Source organism: Uloborus diversus, chromosome 7 (genome assembly GCF_026930045.1).
Source record: "Uloborus diversus isolate 005 chromosome 7, Udiv.v.3.1, whole genome shotgun sequence".
In the NCBI taxonomy this organism is placed as follows: domain Eukaryota; kingdom Metazoa; phylum Arthropoda; class Arachnida; order Araneae; family Uloboridae; genus Uloborus; species Uloborus diversus.
Genome location: NC_072737.1, coordinates 18,581,653 through 18,600,870, shown reverse-complemented (window position 1 = coordinate 18,600,870; position 19,218 = coordinate 18,581,653). Strand labels below are relative to the sequence as shown.

The 19,218-nt window shown below is 34.1% G+C and overlaps 1 protein-coding gene across 1 annotated transcript in view; it reads right to left on the bottom strand.

Annotated features, from left to right (window-relative positions):
• Positions 1-11,439: 11,439 nt before the first annotated feature.
• The window catches only part of LOC129225878 (transcription factor IIIB 90 kDa subunit-like), a 35,657-nt gene continuing 27,878 nt past the window's right edge, over positions 11,440-19,218 (bottom strand). The window contains exon 16 of the mRNA XM_054860407.1: positions 11,440-11,636. Within this exon, the coding sequence (XP_054716382.1) occupies positions 11,578-11,636 (59 nt within the window). The 3' untranslated portion in view covers positions 11,440-11,577. The remainder of the gene's footprint in view (positions 11,637-19,218) is intronic.

Genomic DNA, 19,218 nt, shown 5'->3' with positions numbered 1-19,218 from the left:
ATTGCAACTTACTAAACAACTTGTTTTTTTAGCAATCATTTAATATAGTACATCTACTTATGCATTTTTAAATGTTTAAATAATAATTAGACAACCTGATTTTTGCTGCTAAGAGAGGTGGAGGGAAAAACAATAATAATAAAACTTGAGAAAAAAAAGCCAAGCAACATTTAAGAATGTTTTACTTCACTTATGAAATGTCTTAGTCTTCTAATAAAATCTTCATCTTCAACTTTTATGAATTAACTATGATCAAATTGTAAATAAAAAAATAATAATAAATGCACAAAATTACTACATTAAAATCGCCTTTGTGACAATATTAGTTGTCAGTCAAAGTATTTTAAGTTACTGTCACAGAAGAAGATTATGTAGTCTTGAACTTCAAAAGAAGGAGTTTTGAAGGAGTTAAAACCAAAATGAAGCAGTTTAAAGGGCCCTTCAAAAAAATAGGAGCGTACAAACCCTGTGCCATGCTGGGCAGAAAAGTCATATTTGCATTTTTTTTATCAAAATTGAGTTACAGTCACCAGGCGGTTCTTTGTCAGTTTTACATGTATACAATGTTTTATGGTCATTTGCCAGTAGAAAATATTTTTTTAAAAAATCTGAAAAAGTTGCATCTGAATCAAATACACAGAGAAGCAAAACTTTAAACGGGAATTTCTCTTTTTGAACTCGGCTGCAGATACAACTTTTGTGCTTTGCATGGCAGTATAGTCCTGATGTTTTTTCATTTTTTGGTAAGACTCATGCATTGCAATTTTAGCCATCATAGGGAAGTAGTCTTTTTTTTAAATTATTTTTTTAACCACATATTTGCTGCCCGCCTTGTCCAGTGGTTGGAGAAGTCCGACTGCAATGAGGAGGTCCTGGGTTCAAATCCCAGCTCGGGCATGGATGTATTTTCTCTCTTCCATCCTTTCCCTTCCTTTGTGTGAATATGTTGTTATGCTGTGAATGGTTGCTTACCATATAAATGGCAAATATCTTGCATGTGTGTACTGTGGAAGTCGATCAGATGGAAAAGTGAAGCAGCGCTCCCCAAATTGCCAGTCGAGCTGGGACAAGACAACAACAACCATATGTTTGCAATTCGTCTTCCTTTACTTTCTTCTATATCTAATATATAGAATAAAGTATTGGATTCGTGCAAATTTTCGAATTTCGAATTTTGACGGATTCGAACGTTTTGAGGTGTGCTGAGTCCATTTCGACTATTTTTGGAAAATGTCTGTCTGTCTGTGTGTGTGTGTGTGTCACGTCTGTGTGTGACCAGTTTTTTGTGGCCGCTCTACAGCAAAAACTACCGCATGAAATCGAACGAAATTTGGTACACATATGTGCCCCTATGTGAACTTGTGCCCATTGGTTTTTGGCGCGAATTCCTCCAAGGGGGGTGGAGCAATGGGACGTTTTTTGAGTTACGCGTGCTTGCTATTCCTCAGGAAGTAACTGGCGGAATCAAACAAAATTTGGTCCATATGTTGCCATTAACAGGAACAGGAGCTGATTCAATTTTGGTGTCAATAACTCAAACGGGGGTTGAGCTATAGAACGTTTTTTGTCGTCCATTGTGACTGCTGTATCTCAAGAAATAATAAACGGAATGAAAGAAAAATTTATCAGCAAGTAGCCCTTAGTGGGTAAAAGAGCCGATTTTATTTTGGTGTCAACAGGTAAAAAGGGGGTAGCGCAATCGCCCGTTCTTTTTTTCCATTGTGAGTGCCCTATCTCAGGAAGTAATGCTACGTTCTGGTTGAAATTTGGAATATATGTGAATCCATATGTAAACAGGCTTTGGTTAAATTTTGACGCCGATCACTCCAAAAGGTGTTTATTTTTTTTTTTTTTGAATAAAAATAGCTTTATTAATGCAACAATAAGAAATATAAATCGTAATAGATTATCGTCTGCGTATTTCTCGTGATTTTAATTGTATGAAAATGATCAGAAATATTATCTCAATGATTTAAATTGAGATAATATTTGTAAAAATATTTGTAATTAACTCAAGCAAGGATTTTAAAATAACTTTCAATTTTTGCTCTTTGCTTTGCTTTTGCAATAATTCAGACATTGGGATGGTCGTCCAGTTTTTGAGTGTGTAATTTTGTTTTTGTTGGGAATATTGCTTCCTCGTCAAGCACGGGGAGGGATCAGAAAAAAGAAAAAAAAGAAGAAAGTTTCGTGATGGCCACAACATACTAGTTTGGTGTGTTTTCAAAAGAAATGCAATGAACTGGCTTATTAACAGGGTTCGAAAATATCATGATATTTTTGAAAATATCCGATATTTTGAAAGTATCCGATATTTTGATATATATCGGATATTCTGATCTATATCCAATATTTTCAATTAGCACAAACTAAAGTCTTCAAAATAGTAAATGCATCCTCAAATCACTGTTTAATTTCTTACATTACAATTACAATATGTAGACATAAAATTAAGGTTTCTTTCATTATTTATATCTAATGCTTCAGTTTACATTTTTATCCATTTCAATGGAGTTAATTTAGCATTACCTGCTTTACTCATTTTTCTTTTGTTAGCTACTTTTACAGTTATATGATCCAGAAATAAATAATATGCATTAGTCGGTGCACAGTCATAAGACATTTTCTTTTTTTCCTGAGCAATGTTTAACATTTAATTAGGCACTTTAATTATGAATTAAGATTGTTAAATTACTAATAATTGTATGCATATAAAACACAAGTAAAAAAGGAATTTGTATTACTTTGTTACATCAATGATGTATAAATACATCATAAAAATATAGTACAAAACTTCTTGGTTATTTTTAATAATAAATGAACAATATTATTATGATTAACATACTTTTTTTTTTTTGAAAATACCATAGTTGAAAAAATAAATATCAAAATATCATGATATTTTCAAAATAAATATCGTATATATATCGTGTGATATATATCAACCGATATATATCGGTGAACTCAGCTTATTGATGATAGGAGATATTTTTGATAGCGATCATGTACATTACAACCTGCAACTGACAAATACAACTTTGAGTTAATTAGATTTCCCCCTACTAAGGAGTAGGTCAAAAATTCTACCAGCAATGATCCACTTCTTTGCCCCTTATTAGGGAAACTTCTTATAGCAGTTTTAAAGTACAGTACAACCTCATTTATTCAGACTTACCAAAGGCGATTCGGACAAGGGAAAATCTGCATAATGGGGGTAGTAAGCAAAACACATTCGTAAATAAGACTTACCTTTCATTGCAGCAAAACCGATGCTTTGAGCATCGGTTTTGCCCCCCTGCTCAAGCAGGAGTGATTATTCATTTTTTTCATTCAAACATTATTCGGAAAACCCCAAACACTATACATTACAGTGTAAAAATATCTTCCAATAAAACATTGTTGGTGTTTACTCAAGATATGTCCACCATTTTGTGGCTCCAAAAAAAAAAGATAACCATTCAGAGGGTTCAAAAGATTTGAACTTTCAAAATTATCCAAACGCAAATTTCACCTTGCTCAAACTTCGTATTTTAAAAAAGAAAAATGAGGAAAATTATCAGTAATACATTTGTTGAAAATTAAAGAAATAGGGGGGGGGGGCGTCAAAATTCTGGTTGGATCTCATTCCGTTTAGAACCACCCATACTATTTTTTTGCTCTCTCTCCAAACATAGGCTACATTTAATTTTCATCAGTCTTATTTTTCTTAATGAATACTTTTGACAATTTATATAATCCCAAAGCAAATGAAATTCCCAATGTAGGAAATTGAATAAAAAAATAAATTACCAAGACAAAAGCACTCAATTGTAAGGATACACGACTTTCAAGCTTTGTTCGTTAATGACTGCAATTATAGCATTCCAACCGCTACATTAAAAAATAATTGAATCAAGAGTTCAATAGACATGGTGCGATCCAAAAGTAATGAGCCTTTGTTTAAAAAGATAAGACTTACTGAGCGATCGGTACAACTGCCTAATAGTCTTAAAAATAGGCACCTCCTGCAACATTGTACTTCTGTAGGCGGCTTTTCCATGACTCAAACAAATCCCTGAAATCCTGTTTCGAGATATCTGCAAGGGCTGCCTTGACATGTGCTCGGATGACCTTGATGGAGTCAAAACGTTTCCTTTTCAGTGCTAATTTTAATAGTGGAAACAAGATTTCAGGAGGCCACAAGCCCGGACTGTAGGAAGGCTAGGGCACCACGGGAGCATTGTTTCTGATAAGTCCAGGGCTTTTGCTACTTGGTAGGGACTCAAACACCAGTCAGTGTTCAAAAACTCACACTCGTTGCACATTTACGTCAGTACGGACGTCCAGACTGGGGATCGTCAGTCACCACTTCCTGGCCTTACCAAAGGCTTCGTGCAACTTTTCTACTTGCGAATAGGACAGACACTCAGTCCCAAACGTCTGTTGAAGCATTGCGAATGTTTGGAAAGGAAACCCGACGCAAAATTTGATATCTTTGAGTTGCTCAGACAAACTTTCCATATCGCCGTGTCAAGCACCACCATGTAGGGATTACTGTTAAAGCTGGTGGTACTGCTCCGAAAGCTGGGAGGCAACTGACATACGTTGCGCTGTATAGCCAACAACCCCCACTACCATCGCTGTCAAGCAGATCGAGCTAGCTGCAGGATGTGTATGCATCAGTATAACGTGAGGCTCATTAATTTTGGATTGCACCATGTATGTACATGAGTGATTCAATATGTACAATACACATGTTTTTTTATTTACACTAAATATTCATTCAGTCACAATATAAACACCATTTTCTCCAAAGTATTTTTGCTTCAAAAAAGAAATATAAAAATCCTTCAAAATTGTACACAGCACAGGAAAAGTAAACAGCAGTGTCTGATTTTTTTTTCTTTTTTTTTTTTTAAATATATTTATTTATATTTATTTATTTTTTAAATGAATTTATTTATTTATCTTTCTTGCATTTTTGTCACTCTTTTTTTACAGAAGTTTTTTTTGTTCGAACTTGCGCAGTTGGTTTACACTAAAAATAAAACGCAAAAAAAAAGTCCAATTCCAACATTTTACTGTTATTTGTAAGGATTCAAATTTTTGCTTCTTCAGATATCTTGACAATTCATGTTTGTAGATAACTGTGGTTTGCCTGCCCACGGCAGTACATGTTTCCACATGTGGTCCTTTCCTCTTCTTTTATTACTTACTAGTGGTACCCGCACAGCTTTGCCCGTAATAGAAAAATTAAAAGGTCTTTCGGTTCGCCTGTATATTTACAAATAAAGTATGGTGAATTTTCTCACCTGTTGGCTTGTACCCATGTTACGGTTCCAAATTATGATAACTTCGTATCTCCCCAATTGGCTTGTGCCCACGTTACGGTTCCACGTTATGATAATTTCGTAATTTACTCGTCCATCTTATGATAGTTTTGTTCTTAAAATTGGAATAGAAAAAGAACCACATCGAATTTTCAAAAAATCTATTTGAGGTGCACACCCCCATGCTACAAACTAATTCTGTGCCAAATTTCTTGAAAATTGGCCGAACGGTCTAGGCGCTATATACGCGTCACAGACATCCAGACAGAGAGACTTTCTGCTTTATTATTAGTAAAGATTTTCCTTCACCTACTGCCGTATCTAGTGGCCAGAGAAGTCCGACTGCGGATGGGGAGGTCTCGGGTTCGAACCCAGCTCGGGTATGAATGTACTTTCTCTCTCCTATCCTTGTCCTTCCTTTGTGTGGATGTGTTGTTATGCTGTGAATGGTTGCCTACCCTATAAACGGGTCCTTACGGATGTGTATCCTGTGAAAGTCAGACTTCACACCAAATTACGGAACAGTTGGAAAAGTGAAGCAGAGCACCCCCCAAATTGCCAGCCTAGCTGTCAGTAAACAACAACTGGTTCTTTCTTATTCTGATGATGGAATACAGGGTTGATGTGATTAAAATTTAATCAACATATTTACATCAATGAACCACCTGAACAAAATTCATACAAGGAAACTAACTATAGAATGAATTCTCACCTGCTGTGGATGTGAAAATTAAATTTTGTTTAGATATTCGTTATCTGATGAGTATTTTTAAGGAATTTTGATGATGATGAGAGTGTTTGGTAATTGATCATAACAGGGCTGTCCAACTGCAAATAGCCCACGGACCAGAATTCCGGTCACCGATCACCTGGCGGGCCGCAGTTTGAAAAAGTAAAACAGTAACAAACCTCTTACTTCTTATACATTAACAATGAATAGTTGAATTATTAATTATAAAACAAGGAAACAGAACGATTATGAAACAATTCGCTTAAATTTTAATGGGAAAACTGAGGCCGATCCCTCTTTACTCATCGATGGAAGATGAAATATTCACAATCAACAATAAAATTTTTAGTTTTTACACATCCAAAAAATATATATATAAATATAACTTCAGCACAAGAGAGGGTGGGGGTCTTTATTTTTAACCAATTGCAGGCAGATTTTGCTTATCTTAAATGTTTCTCTCTTCCCTCCCTGTCTCCCCCCGCCAAAGTGAGGCAATACTATTTCTAAGAATTCGTTTGAACACCAGCGTGCAGGGTACGACTGATTGACCTTGACCTGTTGATGTCCTGTACCTTTTTCTCCAATGCAATGAAAGGAGAAAAGAGCGATCAAGAGGAAATTTCGGGGACCCCGGCTTCACCGAGAATGGTAGTCTCGGATGCTTTTTGATACCATAAAATGTCGAATCAAGAAACATGCTGAATAAAAAGTTGGCGGGCCGTACAATATGTGTTGGGGGGGGGGGGCATATGCGGCCTGCTTGCTGTCAGTTGGGCAGCCCTGGACTATATTGAATTAAAATGCATTTTTTTAAAAATTACTATGGTTTTCTTCCTCGAAAATGTATTATTCCCAAAAATACAGATGCAGATCATATTTGGGTGTGGATGCTTGAACTCATTACTTGGCTTATTTCAGCTTTCAAGAGTAAAAGAGAATTTAGGTTAAACTTACTCATTTTTTCTACATTTATGCTGTTCTATTATTCCTGGTGTCTTAGGGGCCATTCATTAATTACGTAAGGATGATTTTGGCAATTTTTGACCCCCCTCCCCCCATGTAAGGGAACGTAAGATTCCCCCCCCCCCCATTCTTACGTAATATTCCATTTCGTTTTTCAAAATGATAAAATAACCAATCTTGAATCGTTATTAAATTCACATTATTAAATTAAACCTTTTGCATGAAGAAATATTTACTGAAAAGTTAAAATCTAGACTGAATGTTTTTTCGACATTTTTTTTGTTTTGATGCAATAGTAATTTAAAAAAAGACATGCAATACACAGTGTGACTCTTTTATTATATTTTACACTATCCATTCTTTGTAAAACAAATGAAAAACATCTTATCCTAACACGTTTCTTACCTTCCAGACACAAATGGAACATAATCTGTGCCAAACCACTTGACTGCCTGATTTCTAATGTAAAATATCGACTTGGAAAATATTATGTATGAATGAGTTTGACACCCCCCCCCCTCCCAAGTAAGGGTATGTAGAGGTTTTTCCAACCATCCCTCCCCCTCAGGACCCTTACGTTTTTTATGAATGGCCCCTTAAATGATGAATGTGATTTGAGTAATGTACTTACAAATTGGTTTATCTTTGTTTACTTTAAAAGATAGTTACGGCGATAAAAATAGTTTAAAATGTTTTTTACATACTTTAAAAATAGCATTTATGTTTATAAATTTAATTTAATTAAGATCTAAAGTCCTTGAAGTTTGCGGGATTATTATTTTTTTTTTTTTTTTAATCTGATTTACATTTTTTAAAAAGTCAGATTTTTTAAATTAAAAAAATTATGAACCCTGCTTCAAAGGAAATTTTCCTGTTCAGTTTAGATTTCTAAAAGATTTAAAAACTGTGTGGGTATTAGGGGTGCGACATCGATGTCGATGTTTTGGAAACATCGATGTTTTTGTTAAAACATCGATGTTTTACTTTCGATGTTTTTGTACCATCGATGTTTTGGTTTCGATGTTGATGTTTTTGCATTTTAATTGAAAATTATCATAAAATTTGCTCCAATTTTCTCGCTAGGTAATTAAGTTTACTTATGGAGTTGCCAAATAAAATCATTTTTTGCACCCACTTTATAAGATTAATTTTTCTGTGTGGTGGTTTTTGGGAAGATCACTACGAGATAGTAGAAGATGAACTAGAGAGTGAGGTTGATGTCAAAGCTATTGGAAGAACCTGACACTGGAAGTCTGGTGCTAAAACTTGTGGTCTATTTCAAGTCTCTAGTTCCTAAACTAAAGGAAAATTCTATATGTTACTACGGTGAAAGTTATAGCTTTAAAAATTCAAAGCTGGTAAAAGTTGCTTTCAAAGTATTTGATAGTGATGGCAACTTCTGTTCCATCGGAAAGAGATGTTTCTCTGACTGATGGGACTCTTGTCTGCGAAAAGAGAAATGCGCTTCTGGGGGACAAAGTAAACAAACTTCTTCTCCAAACTGTCAGCACAAATATTCGGATTTACTTATCGGCTTCCCCCAGCAAGTCGTCCCTCTATTACTTACAATTTGTGTTTAATTATTAACTAACAGTACAACACATACTGTTCAGCTCTGGCAAGTTGAGCTCCCATGCCCGATCGATTCAACGATTCCATTACTTGAAATAGGGGTGAGAAGAAACGGCTTAAGAATTTGCGGATTTAGTTGGCAGTGTATTGCCCATTTGGCGAACAATATTACTATACCTAACTATTTGCAAGCAGTACAGGATTTTCTCGCAAATAAAAGGGTTGAAATTGGTTGCCCGACCACGCCTAATGATGCCCCTTCTTACTGATTGCTCTCCCTTGAAAGAAATGGACTTGTTCAAGGCCATTGCTCAACTTGTCGGAGCTGAACAGTATTTCTTGCTCTTAAAAATAATTGCTAGAATCACGGCCGGCTCTAATCGATTTGCCGCCCCCAGGCGATGTTGACAGGAGCCGCCCCTGGTCTATATGTATTTTTTATCTTAAATCATCGAGCATACTCTCACGTACTGCTGATTTTGAGCTACAGAAAAAAAGGAACTAATTTGAGTTTTTCATTTTCGCCCTTATTTTTTTGCCTCTTTACATTTTGCCATTATGAAATTGGCCGCCCCTAAACTCTGCCGCCCTAGGCGGTGGCATAGGTCGCCAACCCCAAGAGCCGTGCCTGGTTAGAATTAATTTTATATTTTTAAAATAATTAACACAACTTTTTCGCACCATTCAAGTAAGTGCTATGATACATTTTTTCTTAGATTCTTTTTTGATATAAATTTACTTTTAGTTTCATTTAGTTTGAAAATATTTCCCTATTACTATAACTAGTTTGTAATTATCAGCTCGTCTTATATTATCAGTTTTTGTCCTACTATAATACCAAGATGTTGCGAATTTATTCTTATTAAATTATATTCATGGTTTGAGATTCAGTATTTTCAATATATTCGTCGGGTACGTATTCTTTTGTATTGCTTAAATTAGTGTAGTATACTCAAAAATGTATGTTATATATTAATAAAAAGATCGATGTTTTAAAACATTGATGTTTGGTAACATCGATGTTTTTTGGTCGATATATCAATACCATCGAGGTTTTAATTTCTAACATCGATGTTTTGAAACATCAATGTTTTGCCATCGATGTCGCACCACTAGTGGGTATACATATAGAGAGAGACCATTTTGTTCTCTTGTAAATCATACACTTTCCAAACTTAATATAGTGACAAAATAATTAAAGTTTCATATTCAGAATTAAATTTCAAGCAAATCTATTTGATTTTTTTACATCAGTTTACACACATGTCGCTGTTAATAATGAATTGTTCATAAAAAAAAATTTTTAATTTGCTGATTGAAAAATTTGAATTTTTGGAAGTGCCAATATTTCTTTACTTGTAAACCATCCTTTTACTTTTAATTTTCAAACATAAAGAGTGATAATTTCCTAGACTATGCGTTGATTTATTTTTTGCCTCCAGCTTTGAAAGAACTAGTCGCCAAGGTTTTTTTTTTTTAGTCGCCCGGGATCTGTTAGACCCCACTCATATCTATCCAATGCTTTCAATGACAATTCATCGCATAAAGCAGTTCCCTGTGTGACACAATTCATTGTATAAGACAGTTCACTATATGAGAATTCATTGCTTAAAACAGTTCATGTGTTACATAAATATTACAATTTTTATAAGAACTACAAAATTACAAAGCAATGAAACAAGCAATAGAGTCATTTCACAGTAATTTAGACATTAATGTAGAGTCCGTAACGTGACCTTTTTTTCAGATAACTTTTTAATTTACTGTTTGATTAGCATATTATTTTATTTTGAGCTTTTCCTACCAACACGCCAACTCAAATTAAAATAATTTGCAAATCAAACGGTAAATTAAAAAGTTATGGCAAAAAAAGGTCACGTTACGGACTCTACATAAATGTCAAAAATACCGTGAATGCCCCAATAACTAATACAAAATAGAAAAATGAGGTACAATATAATACCCCTGAAAGACTTTGAATTCCCCTTTTTTTTCTTTTCTTTTTTTGACTCATAATCCATTGCAAAATTTGCTCACTGACTAGGGCCATGTTCAATGGTAAGATCAAATTGCTTATTGTAAAAAATATATCAAAAAATACGCAAATAAATGAATAACTTGGCACCACAAAAAAAAAAACTTTAAAATTATTTTAGGGATTTAGTACATACGGAGTCTTTTCCCTTTTTAAAAAATGTCTCCATAATTACAGTACAGTTGTAGTGCTTTACGCGCCACCTCTAATTAAGGTGTTTTCTCTGGTTGCAGTTTTTTTGAATAGGGATTCTTTAGAAATTTTTCATTCGTTAAAAATTGCAAGCAAATCCAGAAAAAAAAACATACGGTGCCCAGTGTGATCTGCAGTTTTACAAAAATTAATAACTTATTACTACAACAATGAAAACTTTAAGGAATTCATTTCTAAGGATTGCAAGTAGTTTAAAAAAAAGGAAAAAAAAACAGGGAAAGAGGGAAATAACACACATAAAATTATCTTAATATGATACCCGTAAAATTAAAAGAAAACAATAACAAAAGCAGACAACAGCTCTAAAAGGATACGCAATTACAACAATTATTTACAATTGGAAATATAAAAGTTTTATTATGTTTAATGGAAAGGTTTTTTTTTTTTTTAACACCATGAAATTTCTTAACAATGATTCTAATGATTTCAAATTAAACATTATGACTTTTCTTCATCAATGACAAAAGATAACAATGACTATACAAAATATTTTTCAACAAATTCATTTACAATAACCTAAGTGAAGTTTTCCCACAACTAGTAATTATTAAATTATCATCGCAATTTACGCAGCACATATTTTGTACAGAAAATAAATACTATGTACATCTCTTAAATGATGCTCCATGATATCCTGACAACAGCACACTTTATCACTCTTATAGAAATATAAGAGTATAAAGCAGGGTAAATAATGCTATAAATTTACCGCATTCTCAGCCAATATTAGATCATCAGCTCATTTAGTTTTCTCAATCATCATAGTCGTCAACATATTCATCACATTCATAGTAATCAGGAACTTTTTCTTCTGGAAGAGAGCAGAAAAAATGCATTTTAGTAAAATTTAAAGCAAAATTAACCATTAACTGATATATTAAATTAATGGCTTTCAACCTGTATATTCAGTAAATTGCCACCCATTAGCCAGGGCTAAAGCAGAAATACATGAAATACACTGCCAGCTCACTCATTTCCAGCCGAGGACTGCAGTTTTGTGCTTATTAGCACTCATCAGCCCGGCATAGGAAAGTGACTGAGCTGGAGATGGAAAACCTCTTAAGGAAGCCAAGAGTGCCCAACAAACTGGTAGCTAATATAGAATTAGCACAGACCAGATTTCAGTCACTCGTCTGGTCTTCCATGACCAATCCTTCCACGACTTTTCCTCAGTGGCGTACCAAAGGGGGGGGCGAGGGGGGCGGTCCGCCCCAGGCCCCGCTTTGACATAGGCCCCCAAATTTAAATTTTTGGTTTTCCCCAATATTGTTGCATATCTTGGTTTGAATGCTTAAACAAGTTGGCTTAATAAATCATAATTTTTTTAAAGACCAAATATTTGTTCAGGGATACAATCAATACCTCTTCGGGATCAATGGAGGGTTTATGATACCCAGGCCCCGCTTTGACATAGGCCCCAAAATTTTAATTCGTTTTCTTTTTCGCCAGACGTACCTTATGTCATGGTTTAGATAAATAAAAAGTTGACTTTTTATGTAGAATGAATATTTTCTCAGTGACTCTTGCGTCAACAAAGAGAGGGCAAATTATGTCCCACAGGCCCCGCTTTGACATAGGCCCTGAAATTGTATCTTATTTTTTCCAGTAGCTCTGTCATAAACATCATGATTAGAAATATTAATCAGTTACCTGTATATGCGAGTATATATCATAAATTTTGTTAAATATGACTTTTTTTCATAGTGACCCGTCCTAGTGTACAAAGGCACATATGAGAGCTTGGGCCACGAATTTAATGGGGGCCCCAAATTTTTAAATTAACTAAACCTATAAAAATCATTTGCTTTTATTTTGTTAAGTGCTTTCAGCAAAGTTTTATGCATTTTTTTTTTGAAACAATTTATAAAAAAAAACTAATGCATAACAGATGCACGTTTATAATTTTTGATCACTACAGATAAAATATCTGTTTTATGTTTTGTTTTGTGTATTAAGACTACGATGTTCTAGTCTTAATTCATACATTATTTTTGAAACCAAATTCAAACATATACCCAAGAAAATCCATTCCTAAATGAGAAGTTGTCTATCCTTTGTGGCGTTGGAAAAATCAGTCAGATAAATTTTTCTTTTTACCAGCTGCACATCTGTGGTTTTAAGTTTCGTCTCCCGCCCGAAGCTGTAACTTCTAAGAACAAATTGGACCCCTTCTGACTCAAGCAAAGGGGACTTCCTTTTTGCTACGCCCCTTTCGACAGCGTAAAACTGTTGTCTAATTGGTCAATCCTTCGGGACTTTTGACCTTGACTGCATAATACCTCCTCCCATCCATTCTATACTCGATTGCAAGCTTACTTGACTATGGAGAAATGAGCTGCGGCCAAGCAAAAGAAATAGTTCCTAGCCATTTGTCCGATAATCGGGGGAAATTACGCTCTTCGCTTTAGAAATCGGATTAGTTAGTTAAACCCACGCATACGCAAAATTTTTTTGTCTTAATTTCTGTCGAACATTAAATATTTTTAATTCTACCAGTGAAGTCGTGCGGACTCCACTTCAATCAAACGCGCCAGGCAAGTATAGGGTCACAACAGAGTTTTTTTTATCTGAAGAACATAAAGAGCGTTTTTTTTTTGTGAGTGAGACCTAGCAGAAAAGTTTTATTTAGACTGTGAACGTGTGAATTTCATTCTTATTTAGGTAAGCATGTTTTAAAAATATTTTTCTCTGAGATTAGGTGATGTTGTCAGGTAAATAGTTCCCTGGTGTGTCTTACTCAAAGGAATAGTAAAGGGTTTTTTTTCTGTAAAAGCCAATTTTTATCCTAAAATTAATTAAATCTGGAATGCCTAAACGTTTCTGTTCACTGTACTTGGATGTTCAGATGCAATAAATTTTTAAGATACAATATAATTTTAGGACTTTTTTCTGTTTTTGATATTTTCTGACAAAGCACAATTTTATTAAAAATATAGTATTTACTTAATTTTACTTAAAACCATGTGTTTTGCTGTGGTAATTACAACAGTGTCCGAAATCAAACCAACACTACTGAAATATGTAAAAATGTACCACTTAAAATAATTACTGTAATATATGGTACGTACACATAGTTTGAGAAACTTCAGTTTTAATACCAGGTAGGTCCCCATTTCGAGTAGTGCCCCAGGCCCCCATCTGTCTTGGTACGCCACTGCTTTTCCTAAATAATCATGCTGTTCAATAATGTAAAGCTTTCAAGAATACCGAATGTTTTCTTAACCCTAACTACAAGAAAAAACGTGAAATACACCGCCAGCTCAGTCATTTCCAGCCGAGGACTGCATAAGCACGAAACTGCAGTCCTCGGCTGGAAATGACTGAGCTGGCGGTGTATTTCACGTTTTTTCTGCTTTAGCCCTGGCTAATGGGCGGTAATTTACTGAATATACCTTGCCTTGCCTTCAATCTTCGAGTTGAACCGAACCATTGCTTCGGTCGCTCGTCTGGTCTGCTAATTCTATATTAGCTAGCAGTTTGTTTCGCACTCTTGGCTTCCTTAAGAGGTTTTCCATCTCCAGCTCAATCACTTTCCTATGCCGGGCTGATGAGTGCTAATAAGCGCGAAACTGCAGTCCTCGGCTGGAAATGACTGAGCTGGCGGTGTATTTCTGCTTTAGCCCTGGCTAAGGGGCGGTAATTTACTGAATATACCTAACTACAAGGTTAGACCTAAAAGTGTGGGTAGGTGTCATTTTGACCCTTTTCAGGAAAAAAAGAAATGCAAATACGTTTACTGATGCTGAAACATCGCAGAACCTAATAAAATGCCTTTTAGAATATATCATTGCATGAGCTTGAAGTGTTTATAATGTTTTTGTACATAGAAGAGAGCATTAGTCGCTAGTTTCTGAAACGCAAATGGAACAGCGCTGGTTATTTTAAGGGTTTTTAAACTTTTTAAAAAAGCTTCAATATGCATCCTTAAAATCTCTGCATCCTTTAAATATAAACTGCATTTATTCTAAATATGTTTATTTTAAATTAATTTTAACAAAAATAAAACATTATATCAGGAACTATGCATATTTCTTCTGAGGAGTCAAAACAACTCCCGCCGTATTTCTAGGTATACAAAGATCGCTGTAATTCTAGTGTTAATTACATCATGATAGTGTATTACCGGCCACCATTTTTTCTTTTCTTTAAACTAGGAAGAAATTCTTGAAAATGTTTAAAATATACAATACTTTTAAAGAAATAAAGTGTCACTAATCTAAAAAATAAAATTGAAATGATTTTTCCTCATGGACTGAATAAAATTCAACAAACAAATAAAGTAGTGTAGGACCAGGGGTGAAAAGTGCAAAAATTCTCCAGATGGGAAAATTTTCAAGTAGATAGGAGGTGAGCCGCAAATTTAGTACTTCAGTAAAGTGAAAAAATAGAATACAGCAACTTTTACAGGGTTCATACCCTTCAGGGAGAAAAAAAATTCAAGAACTTTTTAAGTACTTTTCAAGGCAAAAAAATATTTTTTCAAGGCAATATCATAAATTTATATTAAAAATATTGTATGCAGATTTCATTTGCTGCAAACACATAGAAATAAGGCAATAATACAAAAAGTATAGGAAAACAAAATTGCCTTTTCTACAACAAGAGACACTTCGATGAAAGATCTAGTGTGTCGAAAGTTTTTCTGAAAATGTTTTAAAAGTTCTGTCATAAAGAGAAGCAGATCTAAAGAGGTTTAATTTTGCAATCTCCACATTCAAAGAAGTATATTTTCTAGAATCAGAAAATTAATATTAAAAAAAAACCTTTTATGAGTGCTTTCAACTTTTATGGGAAGAAACCAAAATACCCAAGTTCAATGGCATTGCCAGAGAGGAGTTTTTGAAGTCAACACCCTCCGGTTTCAACATTCATTTCCAATATTAATACGGTGGTTTATTACAATATAAGGGCGGTTAGGACAAAAACACCACCCAGAAAGTATTTCAGGTTGCACTATTAAGTTCTAAAATATTAGAGGTTCTCAAATCATTTATAAGTATGCAAATCAATTATTCGTATTGCATGTATTAGTTGCTCAACCAATAAGGCATTTCAACTGCTCTCGAGTAAATTTAAAAAGCAGTAAATAAGAAAAATTTATGAAAGTCCACAGTCCAGTCTCCACACCTCAAAATATACAAAAGCTGCTTAAGAAGTGATAAATACTCTGAATGTAAACTTGAGCTGATTCAGCTTTCACCGAATAACTTGTAATCTTCTTTACTAATAATAAAGCAGTAAGTCTCTCTGTCCGGAGGATGTCTGTAGGATGTCTGTAGGATGTCCGTAGGATGTCTGTGACGCGCATAGCGCTTAAACCGTTCGGCCGATTTTCATGAAATTTGGCACAAAGTTAGTATGTAGCATGGGGGTGTGCACCTCGAAGCTGATAACTTACGATGTTTAAACGAAAAGCCGAAGGGCTAAATTTCGTAAGTCAGTCAACGATGTTACATGCTTATACAAGCAGAGATAATATCACACAGTGGAAGGTGCAGAATCAAATATTAATGTGAAGAAATGAACATTGGAAACTTGTTAAAATCTTACCAAAAATTTATTGGTCCATAGTAACTAAAATAAATATAACTAACAAAAATAAGTTCTTAAGAATAAAACCCGGCCATAAGTGGAGGCGGAGTTCGCAACTCCCCAACACCTATCGGACCTAACTCACAAGAGGCTGACGAACACAAAAGAAGAGAGAGAGAACGATTGGAATCGTTCACTATTTATACTTGCCTCATTTGCATATGATTGGGCATCAAAGGATGCCAACCTAAAACTGAAACTTTACACGTGCCGAAAGAGTTGAGAAGTTATTCTAATTTGAATAAAGTTAATTTTATATTACATTACATTAGGAATGAGAACGCGGATAAATATCGTTTACCGATGTCTATCAGCGATTTTTCGAAAATTCGATGTGGTTCTTTTTCTATTCCAATTTTAAGAAAAAAAATATCATAAGATGGACGAGTAAATTACGAAATTATCATAATGTGGAACCGTAACATGGGCACAAGCCAACTGGCGAGATACGAAATTATCATAACGTGGAACCGTAAGAAGGGTACAAGCCAACTGGTGAGAAAATTCACCATACATTATTTGTAAATATACTGGCGAACCAAAAGACCTTTTGATTTTTCTATTACGGGCAAAGCCGTGTGGGTATCATTACTAATAATAAAGCTGAAAGTCTCTCTGTCTGGATGTCTGTGACGCGCATAGCGCCTAGACCCTTCGGCCGATTTTCATGAAATTTGGCACAAAGTTAGTTTGTAGCATGGGGGTGTGCACCTCGAAGCGGTTTTTCGAAAATTCGATGTGGTTCTTTTTTTATTCCAATTTTAAGAAAAAAACTATCATAAATTACGAAATTATCATAACGTGGAACCGTAACATGGGCACAAGCCAATTGGCGAGAAAATTCACCATACATTATTTGTAAATATACAGGCAAACCAAAAGACATTTAATTTTTCTATTACGGGCGAAGCCGTGCGGGTGCCACTAGTAGTTAATAAATTCGAAAGTTCAGATACATAGAGTCATATTTCAAAACTGAAAAGATTCACAAAACGTTGACATATATGACAAAAGTAGTTTTATTTTGGGAACAAATGGGTTATTGTGGAAATTAGAATTTAAATTTAAAAAGGCAATAATATTCAAGTGTGATTGTGATTTGTGAGTTCATAAAAAAATATCTGAAAGTTTCAAAGAGCAAATCGGAGCGAGCGGAGGGGGGAGTAATTTTTAAAACTAAGACCCCTATTAATACTATGTACAACAATACTTTTGATATGCACACAATTCATTTCTTATGTTAAAATGGTTTATTAAGTCAAAATATTCTGTATAGAAATACCGGGCCCAGTGCCTGTTGATAACCAGCAACAGGCACTGGGCCTAGCTAGGCTGGTCCTAGTCAATTTCTCAGATCCCAAATGAAGATCTCCTTATCTCCTATCTACTCCTTTGTTGATTACCACCGCTTTCGGTAAGCTCTTCCAAGTACCCACAACCTTACTAAAGTAGTAATTTTGAACATTTGTGAGGTAAAAGCATAACAAAAACTACTGGATTTCAAGTGAGTGATCATAACACAACCACCTCTGTTATACACCTTAAATATTTTAGCAGAATAAAGAAAAAATAAAAAATAAAATAAGCTAATCTGATGTAGCTGTGTTAAAATAACTTCTAGTTGCCAAAAATATAAAAATATTAACAAGATGCAAAAGGATTGAAACCTCAAACAAGAGAAGCAAACTTCAGCGAATTAAGTTCAATGATGTTATGTTTCCCCATAAAATAAATTTATATTTTACTAAAATTAAACATAAAATATGCTAATCTAAGGTAGCCTTTATAAAAATAACATCCGATTAGTCAATATATTTAAATATTTGCAAGATGCAAAAAGATTGAAATTTTAAACACAAGAAGAAATTTTTCGCTAAGTCTGAGTTCGTTCAACGTTGGCATGATTCTCATAAAATAAATTTATTTGTTTTTTATTAAAATTTAACAAAAAATATACTAACCTAAGATAGCATATGCGAAAATAACATTTGATAAGCCAAAATATTCAAATATTTGCAGGATGCAAAAAAATTGAAACTTCAAAGGAGCGCGAATTTTCCGCTTACATTTTCCGAGAAATCCGAGAAAGTTAAATGTTGTCATGGTTTCCAAATGAATTCCTCTGTTAATTAATGAAATTTAATAAACCAATCTATGGTACCATGTGTCAAAATATCTTTCGGTTGTTGTAAAAAACATCAAAATATTTACAAGGATTGAAATCCCAAACACGGAAGCAATTTTTCTCGATGTTTCATATTGAACACATGTTCAGAAAATTGCATTGGTGAAATACTTTTTTAATACTTTTAAGCACAATCCGATCATTTTTGAGAGAATTTAAGCATCGAGAAACTTTTTCAAGGTTTTCAAGCACTTGAAAATGAACTTTTTTTTTCAAGCACTTTTCAAGGTTTTTCAAGGGCATACGAACCCTGTTTTACCTTCAAAATAAAAATAACAATTTTGAACGTAAAGTATTGAAAAATAGATAATATTAACAAATAAAATGAAAAACTGTGATTATTTTCTAAGAAACAAAATTAGAAATTATTTTACTTAATTTAAGAAGAATTCTTTTTTGATCATTAGGTAACAATTTGTTACTTGTTATCACCAAAATATAGTCATAAATAACAAAATAACGAATAGAGGGGGGGGGGAGAATAAACAATTATCTTAATTTCCCAGATAAACTCATTCACAGATCCTTTATTACTTTTAAACTTCTTATTCTGTCTCACTCCGTTTATTTATTTACTTTTTTTATTCATTTATTTATTTTAAACACAGAAATTCAC